The sequence below is a fragment of the Cryptotermes secundus genome, unplaced genomic scaffold, assembly GCF_002891405.2.
Source record: "Cryptotermes secundus unplaced genomic scaffold, Csec_1.0 scaffold277, whole genome shotgun sequence".
In the NCBI taxonomy this organism is placed as follows: domain Eukaryota; kingdom Metazoa; phylum Arthropoda; class Insecta; order Blattodea; family Kalotermitidae; genus Cryptotermes; species Cryptotermes secundus.
Genome location: NW_019720164.1, coordinates 677,244 through 688,632, shown reverse-complemented (window position 1 = coordinate 688,632; position 11,389 = coordinate 677,244). Strand labels below are relative to the sequence as shown.

At 40.7% G+C, this 11,389-nt stretch overlaps 1 protein-coding gene across 2 annotated transcripts in view; it reads left to right on the top strand.

Moving 5' to 3' along the window:
• Positions 1-6,658: 6,658 nt before the first annotated feature.
• LOC111867197 (intraflagellar transport protein 25 homolog) overlaps positions 6,659-11,389 on the top strand; it is a 12,772-nt gene continuing 8,041 nt past the window's right edge. Inside the window, exon 1 of one of the 2 annotated variants that reach the window (XM_023856827.2) lies at positions 6,659-6,958. In XM_023856827.2, coding sequence (XP_023712595.1) covers positions 6,852-6,958 — 107 coding nt within the window. In that variant the 5' untranslated portion in view covers positions 6,659-6,851. The remainder of the gene's footprint in view (positions 6,959-11,389) is intronic. The other variant, XM_023856817.2, reaches the window with a different exon arrangement.

Below are 11,389 nucleotides of genomic sequence, written 5' to 3'. Positions count from 1 at the left end.
AAAATATAATGAACACATCCATGTATGTGTAATTGTAATTAAAATAAAAAAGGTGCATTAAAGAGGTCTAACCGTTCCGGCCTCCTTTTCCCATTTCTCACTTTTTATATTTAACACCTTCACCTACCTTGTTCTTATTAATTGCTCTTTCATCTCGCCCGCACACGTTGGTCTCTCTCGCTGTTCTTTCTTGCGCTAAATCTCAGGGTTTTTTGATCTTTGGATTAATTTATTGAGGATGTGGGTTTTGTTGGTCCGGTAGAGCTTGAGTCCTCTTATCCCAGAGCCTTGACGGGCCACAACTCAAAGAATGAAGAAAGAACACATACTATCCAAGCACAATTAAAATCTATATTTAATTATGTTTCACACACTTTTAGTTGCTTATTGCTGATCCACTTCTGAATATAACTTCAAATCAGTACTTTATCTTAATCTGCGGCACACACACATAACAAGTTACAAAGAAGCGGTGAATGACTGACTGACACGAAGTTTGCGTCTGATTTCTTCCCGGGCCTGTGTGTGACTCCTCGACAACTGACTCCACTTAGGACTATGAAGCCCTGGTTTCATTAGGCCTCGGCTCTGTCACACCCTCAAAATTTAGTGATTGGCTAGGTTTAAAAATCTGGAGCATCCGAATTACGTATTCCGCCAATCTTTTTCCTCATTGCAAGGCTTCTTGGCATTCTGACTTCTAACGGTATCCTGTCAGAATTTGATAGATTGCGAAGCGTTGCTTGGGCTATTTAACATCTCGCTTTCCAAAGTTATAGCTTGTACCAGTAAAATTTTATTGCCTTAACTAAAAGATTTCTTGCAGTTACTTTTTCGCGTAATATTTCTAAAGGTTTACAAGCCTCTTCCTGGCCTATTGTTCATGTATGAGAAGGACGCTAACTCCTCTACATGTAAGAACAGACCTATGTCTCCATACTTGTTCTTTGCATTCAACAATCAAACACTAAATTAATAAATTAAATTACATTGAAATTACAAGTAGGCTTCTTGGCAGTGGAACGGTTACATTTTAATAGTTTTTGTTATAAATTATGTTACCAACATTATTTGTTCTTTTTATAACTATTGGTAACTGAAAGTTAATAATACTTGGATTTGATGTAATTTGGTTTTTGTTTCATTTGCTTATCATCAGTTTGTACATGATAGGATAGTTATTACCACTATGAATCTGCAACAGGGTAAATAATGTTTCTGTGAAGATTTGTGACAGTAGTTTAGTGATTATACACTAAGTAGGATATTGTGCATTTTCTGATGACACCCTTCCTCCATAAGGGGAGTGGACATTTCGAGAAGCTGACCAAGAAATTCATCACTTATTATGAAATCCAAAACGTTCATTACCATGATTCTGTCTTGAGAGATAAGTGCCACTGGAAATATGCTTCCAATTTTTACATATTTCCTCATGTGATCTCTTCCCTTCAGACCTTCTAAAACTGTCTCTCCCATCCATGCTACATGTCCTCGTGTGATCCACATTGGCTAATGAATAAGAGCGGTTGTCTAGTCCAGGAATCAATGCAAGATTGATACTTCACAAGGTCCTAAGCTGCATTACAGACAAGGCTGCTATAATTCTATTAAAAGAGAATAATTATTAAACACTAAAGAATTTTAGTTGAATTATTATGATGGCAGGATTTTTCATGACAAAATAATTTAACCAAAGTGTGTAATAAATATTGTTTCAAATAAATGATCTATTGTGATAAAAATGATTGTATGTAAATTATTATAGTCACCATCATTAAGGACCATATTGGATTTGAGGATGTCATCGTGGTGTCTGTGAGTCTTCTTGGTTGTATTGCCATCTAGTTCAGAAACAGTCAAATGTTTCAGAGAAACATAGTGCCTCCATCTTCAGGATTGATGAAGAAGCCAAACAAGAAGCATGAATCAAGTAGAGCTTGGCTTGCTGCATGTTCTATATCCAATGGCTTTGGTAGCCTGTAAGGATCTATGGAAATGAAAATAAGATACAAGTTACATGCTACTTGCTGGTTTCCTGCTTGGCTTACTCTTCAACCCTCAAGCTGGAAGGACTGTTTTCTTCTGAAATGTTGGGATTACTCTGAACTACACAGACTTACAACCCAGAAGACAATACTCTTCATTAACATTCTGTGGTCCTGCTGAGAGAGATGTTTCAATGTTGCCAGGTCATTTCCCACTGTACCTCTATATAGTTGATATGGTACCAGCTAATTATACCATAATTCAATACATGCAGTGTGTTAATCATTAGTAAAGTAAAGTAAAGTTATCCCTGTAACAGGCCATGGAAGCCCATAGGGTTGTGAGATGTTGAGGTGCCCACATTTTCTAGACATTCGGCTCATAGATGGCAGTAAGGTTGTGAGCCCTATGTGCCGGCCGCCCTTTACTCCCAAGAACATTCCTGGTACTGATCTCTATTAGAGGCTGAGTGAACCACAGGGCCATAGTGCGGCTGGAAGGATTAGGTCAATTGAAAGAAATCCAGTTACCTCATTGGGACTTGAACCCGCGACCTTCCAGCTTGTAGCATAATGCCTCAACCAACTACACTACCGCGTGCCCCCGTTAATCATTAGTATTAAGGGTCTTTACCGGGTTTAGGTAAAGTTATTACGTTTGCTTCCTTCCAAGTATTTGGAAAATGAGAGAGCCGAAGGCAATGATTAAATAAATGAGTTAGGTGAACCAGTGGTCGCCTTGGAACATTTTGGATTCCATCAATTTGAAGGAAAATATCAATTTTTGTACGTCACATGGTCTGATCCTTTGAGGGGGCTTGTCTGCGGTTTCGAGCAGAGCTTGAACTGTAGCCTCCACTTGCCGTTCATGGTTATCGTCGCACAGATTGTGCGGTGTGAACTGATTTTCCAAACAATCAGCAATTGCATTAGCTTTTTCGAATGGGTGAAATTTAATGCCTGCAGCACCATGAATAGCAGTTGGTGCCCTTGGCCCATCCCTCTTTAGGAGGGATTTCGCAATTGGCCATATACCCTGAGGTGTGACTTCAGCATTACCTATTTTTGTTTCCCACCGTTCAAGTGCCTTTTTTCGGGTCATTCGCCTGATTGACTTTGTAACCCAATTTAGTGCCGTCTTACACGCTGGATCCCTGGTTTCTTGCCACAATTTTCGTAGCCTCTGCTTATGTTTTAACAGGCGACCTAGACCAGGAAGATCGTTGTTTATGCCCGAAAGTGTAACTTTTCTTGTGGACAACCTATATGCCCAAGCAATAAGAGGCTGCAAAGTTGCGCGCCGCTTTATCGGCTTCTACCCCAGACGTGATTTCTATTTTAGGTGATATTAACTCCGAGGCGAGGCTTTGAAACCGCTCCCAATCTGTGAATTTTTCGAAAGGTTCCTAATTCTAACATGATCCAGTATGTGGAATACTATTGGTAGGTGATCTGAATCCAAAATATCGGAGACATCTGATATTTTGGTGGTCCACAATATCCAGCACGTCACCATTTCCCGTAGGGGAATAATGAGTGGGGCATTGTGGTGCTGAAATTTCGAAATCAATCATATCAAATAAATCCATGAGTTTCAAGCCTGAGGGGTTTGAAACTTTGCTATTCCAAAATGGATGCTTAGCATTCAAATCACCTGCCAAAATAGACTTACGTCTAAAGCTAAAGAGCTCTGCGATGTCAGCATCACTCCAGGCCCTGCCTGGGGATTTATAAACAGCTGCAAGCAGTACTTCACTATTACCAGTTGGTATGCAGACCCCTGTTGCTTCTACTGAAATAAGGGGTGGTAGGTCTACGTGGTTATGGGGGATGCCTTTCCTAACTGTAACGGCAGTTCCGCCTTTTCTGCCTGAGTGGCGGTAAGTTCTATAAATGTGGTAATTTGGAAGAAAAAATCTCACGAGGTTTCAGATGTGTCTCTGAAAACAGGGCCACATCTATGCGTAGGTCTTGCAGCTGTTTACTGAGCTCATAGCGCTGCCTCCAAATGCCGTTCGCATTAAATACTATGATTTTGAGTGGACTATGAACTCGAGTGGCCATTTTGTTTCATGAGATTTAATACAGTTTTTGTAATGGCATTTATTTTGTCCTCTTCAGACTGCACCATTGATCTCTGTCATGATCTGCTGTACTGCAGTCACAACTCTCAAAATATTGTCGAGAGGTTGACTATTTGCATGAGGAGCCTGAACTGACTGACCTGTGTCTTTCTGCAATGAAGGGGCCGGTACATTTTGTTGTTTTGTTACTGCAGGGCAAGCCATTGGAGCAGGGTTTGCCTGTGGTCGCTGTTGTTCTGCGTTGCCACGAAGGACACGCCTGGGGTGACAAAGTTCGATGAGAACACCCTCTCCGTAGCAGTTTTCGGCGTTCTGTTCGCCTTCCTTTTTTGCAGCTCTTCCCTGGCTTGTCTACAACCCAGATAGTTGGCTGGATGTGGCTTGTCTCCCTCTGCCAACCGGCAGTTGCAGCATGTTGGGGTGGAAGCAGCGTTTCCCTTCTCTGGGCTTTCCTTATGCAGGTGGCCGCCTCCGCACCAAAAACAGCGTGGAGGTTGTTTACAATTAGCCCAGACGTGGCCAAACTGTTGGCAGTTATGACATTGCATAAGTCCAGTCTGAGCTCTATACGTCTCCACCTTGATTGATATGTGGCAAAGGCTAGGCAGATTGAATATTTCCTGTGATTTTGCCGTCCTCGGCAAGGTTATCAGGAGCAAGGGAAGGTTCCTGGTTATTGCTTCTTCAGATTTGGATCGACGGGTTGTCATTTGTTTGACGCTAACAACATCGAGGCCCCGGTGTGTCAGACCTTCTGAGATGTCTTGTGCAGGTGTATTGATGGGAAGGTGTCGGATTACTGCCTTAACAGGCTTCTGGGATTTTGGGAGGAAGGAATAATATGCTAGGTTATTGTTGATGAAATGTGACTTGATGGCTTCGAAATCCGCCATGTCTTTCGTAACGACTCTGGTTCCGTTTCTTGTGCTACGGAACAGGAAGTCGTCCTTGACTACCTTTTTCAGCTTCTTTTGCAATTGTATGAGATTCGTAGTTGATATCAGTATTATTGGAGGCGGACTACCTGCTTTGCCAGAGACTTCCTCCTCGGGTGTGGCGGTCTCTGCACTACTGCTGTCAGTTTCCATTGATGTTTTCAGGGGGGCGAAGAAGTTGCGGTTGGCAACCTCTTTAGGGGGCGTAATTTCAGCGGCTATCACTTTTTTCTTCGAGGTCGGGGCGGCCTCATTGGTACCGTGCTGCTTGCGCCGCCGGATTTCTTTGAAGCCGTCCTCCTGGTTTGAAGGGGATTCGGTTTCCTCAGACTGAGCAGTTTGACTGCTCGCCTTCTGCACGGCCTTTAACTTCAGTAAGGCGACTGTGTATGTGCCATACATGGCACTAAACAGGATCTTCTCTGTTAGAACCTGGCAGTAGTTTTGGCCGTTTTCGTGCGCCTCGCTGACGATGGATGACCACTTCTCGCTGTCACCTATTGAAGCTGGAGTGCTCCCTGCCACGTCCTCGATGTCGCGGAGTATCTGGAGGAGGTGTTTCAGCTGCGCATCTGCGTCGGGAAACTCATCTACCAGCTGCTGGTACTGTGATTCTAGCGTCTGACTCTTCGTGGTCCAATGTGCCCGGTATCCCGGCACTGGGATGGCGGCCATATTTGGCTCCACTGTTTTTGTCTCGTGTTCACTCACTTCAGTTTTTGAAGAACCACTATCAACAATGCATAAATAATAGTAATCCGATGTCGCAGACTCCACTCTTCACTGTTCAGCTACAATCGATGTGAACACACACCTAACTGCCAATAATCTCGACCCACAGTCTCACACACACAAGCAGTGGACAAACACTTGAACTAAGGAATCAACGAAATTATTCCCACCGACTCAACTCAGTCTTTCACTCTCTAATCCGACTCGCTGACTCTCACTCTCCACTCCTGATCACACACTGCTCACTCTTCCTACTTCAACTCCTGTGCGACACTCTAATTGTCCTGGATATAACATCTCTGCATGGGCCACACAGAAAACGTTTCTCTGTTGCTGTATGCAATTGTTGCTTCTGCAGCCGTCGGCGCGAACCGCGCAGAAAACACCATTACTCTGTTGCTGTTTACGGGCCGTTGTCTGATTGTTTCACAGTAGTTACCTAGCAACGGTTCTATGTGCCACAATGCTGTGTACACAGCGATTTACCCATCGTCATACCGAAAGTATGCCGTCTTCTCTATATTAACTGTGGTCCCCAGGCACGGGATTATATCAGCAGAAAGTTAGGAAATGCGCAGGAATGTTCAGAAATTGTCTCTGACCTCCAAAAATCCGACGGCATGAAAGGTGTAACAGGAGGGAGAACGATGTGATATGTTACTGAATTATATTACTTTTGTATCGTTAAACCGCTAAAAAGAAAGAGTTCTGAAAGATGTGACAGTCAAACGTTCAGTGTGTATAAAATATGCATAGCTGTTGGGAGCGGGGGTTGTGAGTGTCGAACAGAATTATAATCATTTTTAGTTCTTTCGAACGCAACCGCCTAAATAAAGGTGATAGTACCTCCGCAGCAGACAGTGGCGCTTTCGTGGATAATGGGCCATGTTATTGATCCGTGATGTGTAATGCATGTTCAGATCGTTTAAGATTATTCTTTGTCTGTGAAATACGGTCTGAGCCGTCTGAGCAGCGGCATTTTTATCTTTATTTGGAAGTGGCTGAGAACGGCTGAGAATATTAATTTGTGTGTTCGATAATAGTTTTAATATGATACAGGGGGTGTGCTGACATTTGTTTCGTTACATCATGGTACTGAAAGTTAATCGAATATGAGCAAGGTGGAAGAATTGGCGTTAGATACGAAAGGATGTGTGGTTTCATATTCCTCCTCCTCGTATGGTGATTACAACGGATGTTCGTCGAAAATAATCGATGGGTTAGTATGCTGACGAATTTAGGGATGTGTCATTCGAAGATAAATGGCTGCTCTGAGAATTATATTATTTACATGAAAAAATATCTTGAGATGCTGACATGCCGGTTACCGTGCTAGCTTTCTGTCATGCTCTTCACTTGACCAAGGTATCGACGAGGTACCGCATTAACTTAAGACCAATTCAGTGCCACTGAGTAAAACGTATATATACCCTTGTGTAAGTCAAATACAGTGATCGTTTGCAGGGATTGGGTAGGTTGTAATAATATCACTTAAAATTAATCATGATTGGCAGCTAGAAGGGAGAAAACAGGCAAAGAGAATGAAATGCCACTATAATATGAGTAACACATTAGTAGCAACAGAACTCTGTGCATGAGTGAAAATCGTACCATTTCATGTATATTGTTACAGTTGTGATACTATAATAATTGCAAACTTGAAATTTTATGCAAATATATGTAATTGGTGTATTTTAAAATTCTTCCCCATACCTTTTATTTCATTGAAACTGTGTGAATCTGTGAATGTTGTTGGATCACTGTGCAGTATTTCAGGAAATGATTTATGGTGATTGCACAAGTAAGGCTATGTAAATAAAGGTAATGTAGACTTGCCCAGAGCTTTCCACATTGTAGATCTTGGCTGTAGTTGGAGGTAAATTGTCATCGTCATTCTTTACCTCAGTAGAAAGATCCAGTGTTACTCATTTGATGTGAAGGTATATGGTCCAAGAACTGGTCTGGGTATGAGAAATTCCATGTCCCTGTTGGAAATTGAACTCTAGTCATCCAGGATATAGATAATAATTTTAGTGGCATGAGGTATTGTATCTTATCTATTTATTTACTTCATATTCATGGATCATTATACATGATACAGGACAAGTCAAATACATGCACTTTACAGTAATAAATAATAATATAAATTGATTAGAACTAGGATTTTCCCCCGAACAAGAGAAACTCGTCTATACTATAGAAACAATGATCAAGTAGGAATGTCTTCAAAGTCTTTTTAAACTTGTATAGTACTGGTATCTCTTTAATATATTGTGGCAACTGATTTAACGTATGAAGTCCAATATTATTGAAATTGTTTTTGTATAGACTCATATTACATGGCACTATGAACAAGTCCTCTTTTCTCCTTGTATTGTGCAAGTGTATTCCTGAATTGGTTATGAAAACATTCAAATTGGTTTTTATGTAAACTAGAATTTCATGCATATACAGACATCGTAAAGGTAATATATGTAACGATTTAAAATACTGTTTACAACTAATGGTTTTCGGGATTTGTATCATAGCTCTAATAACTCTCTTCTGCAACCTAAAGATTAATTTTGCATTTCCTGAATTTCCCCAAAATATCAATCCATATAATAACAAGGATTGAAAATAAGCATAATATAAGGTGTGAACAGTCTCTAACCCTGATACTCTTTTGACTACTCATAAGGCAAAACATATTTTACATAATTTATTTGCTAGTCGTTGAATGTGTGCAGTCCACCTTATTTCTTATCCAACCAAACTCCCAAAAATTTTGTATGTTCTATATAGTTGATGACTGTGTCATAGACCTTTACTGATGGGCATTCGACTTGTACTTTTTTAGGCTGGTGAAAGGATATTGCTGTTGTTTTATCTTTATTAATAATTAATCTATTCCTTTCAAACCAGTCTGTGAGTGCATTTATTGTTTTATTTATTTGGACATCATTAGCACTATTTCCTGTTACAAGGATACTAGTATCGTCGGTCTTCCATGTTCAATGCCAGCTTCTAGATCATTGATATGTAGCAAAAACAACACTGGTCCGAGAACAGAACGTTGTGGGACTCCATGTTTTATGGGTCTCTTTCGCAATAGATAATTAGTGATTTCATTTGTTTCTTTACATATATATGTAGTTTCCACTTTTTGTTCCCTGTTTTCTAGATATGATTGAAACCATTTTAGTGAAACCCCTCTTATACCCATTCTTGTCATCTTCCTTAGCAATATATCAGGATCAACTAAGCTCATATTGCAAAACATAGTGTTTAAATTATTTAAAGTAACTTTCAAGATTTAATATTCTCATTTTATATGGTAGATAATTACCAACATTTTAGAAAAAAATGTGGCCTCCATCTGTAGGGTAGAAGGTGGAGGCGGTGTGTTCATCTGAAACATTAGTAACAGTGTATGAGACTCCGTGGTATTACATCCACAGAAGATAGTTATCTTCACATTAATTTCCATTAAATTTCCTCTTTAACAGTACTGCCTAAAAAAGGGTAAAAACGAAACAGCAGGGAAATAAATGGGTTACCTCAGGAATAAGGGTATTGGGGAATAGACTCAGGTTTCTTAATAGTCTAATGACAGAAGAAAATATGCCAGAAGAATTTAAAGAATACTGTTGTCATTACAAGAAAATATACAACAAAGTTATCAGTGAAGCAACTAGTAACATGTGAATAAGAGCATCAGGGAATAAATCAAAAGCCATGTGGGAGCTAGTTAAGGTGGAACTAGGTAAACAGAAAAGAGCAACAAAGAATATTGAAATAAGCGAGAATGCAGTAAATGTACAAGATCCAAAAGCTACAGCCACTGTCTTTAATGAATACTATACCAGTATTTCCCAAAAGGTATTGAGTGACAATCTATTATCCAAAACCAATGAAGTTAATGTCAATACAGTAAAATATGATATCGGGTGCTTCACTCGGGGCGGAACCTGGCATTTTGTTAATAACTCGGATACAAATAAAGATATTGCAATGAAATTTGGAGTGGACTTACCTCAGTTCATGTGAAGTCTGGTGACATCATAACAAATGCTGGAAATGGCCACCATTTGCGTCCAGACAACATTGGACTCGGCTCGCCATGTTTTGAAAAGTCCTTGCCCGTACATCAGGTGTCACTTCTTGGATGGCCTCACTTATGTTTGCTTTTAAAGCCTCTATGGTTCACGGTTTGTTGGCGTAAACTTGCGCTTTCAAATGTCCCCACAAAAAATAATCAGGCGGCGTTAGATCGGGCGAGCGCAGTGGCCAATGTCCCCTGGAAATGATGCGGTCGCTGAAAAAGACTGGATTTCGGCCATGCTTGCGCAAGAGGTGTGTGCTGTTGCTCCATCCTGCTGGAAATAACCGATGGATAATTCCTCATCGTCCAGTTGATTCACAAAGCAGTGGAAGGTATCTAGGTACGCTGCTGTTGTGATTGTTGTGTCGAAGAAGATGGGTCCACTTATGTGCCGCCGGGAAATTCCACACCAAACACCAATCTTCTTGGAATGAAGGGGTTCTTTGTGTATCGCATTGGGATTCTCACTTGGCCAAATGCGACAATTTTGCGAATTAACGTATCCGGAAAGCTGGAACCACGCTTCGTCCGAAAACCAAGTTTAGTCCAGAATGTCCGGATTATCCTGGACAAGGGTCTGTAACCATTGACAATACACCACTCTCTTCGCGTAATCTGGCTCTTTTAACTCGTGCGCCACGGAGATTCGGTATGCATGAAGCTTAGATTTCTTCGCAGCATGATAGCAAGTGCTTGTCGAAAGACCTGATTCCTGCGAAACTCGGCGCAATGACTTCTTAGGAGACGCCAGCAATCAGGCCTTCACATCCTGGATCGTTTCTGCTGACATTGCTGGACGACCTCCTGTGTGCTGATCCAAAAGTGCCCTTGGTTTCAAGTTTTTTGGACAAGGCCCAAATTCTGGACTTACTCGGCAGAACTCTGCCTCCAAACTTCGCCAGGAATTGTTGACATGCCTTGATGGATTCTGTTTTCCAATATGTGCGCACAATAAACACTCGCTGCTCCAGAGTGTACCGATCCATTTTTCCATTGTGTATGCACAACATGGCGCGCAAAGTCCAATGCTCTCTGGACACAAATGGTGGCCATTTTCAGCACTTGTTATGATGTCACCAGACTTCACATGAACTGAGGTAAGTCCACTCCAAATTTCGTTGCAATATCTTTATTAGTATCTGAGTTATTAACGAAATGCTGGGTTCCGCCCCGAGTGAAACACCCTTTAGTAGCAGCATGTTCTTAACCCCAACTACTGAAGAGGTAGTGGCAGGCATAATTAAAGGATAGAGTAATAAAAAATCAACAGGAATAGATGATATTGCAGTGTACATTGTTAAAAAGTGTTATCCAAAAATAACAACTGCTTCGACACACATGATAAATCTGTTTCTCACAACTGGGCATTTTCCTGATCAACTAAAAATTGCAAAAGTGAAACCTTTGTATAAGAAAGGATGTGATACAGAAGTTGGGAATTAAAGAGTGTTTCACTAATTTCTGTTTTTTTTTTTTTCAAAAATAATAGAAAAAATCATACATAAAAGACATTTATCATTTTTTAATAATCACAGCATAATTAACAATAAACAGCATGGTTTCTGT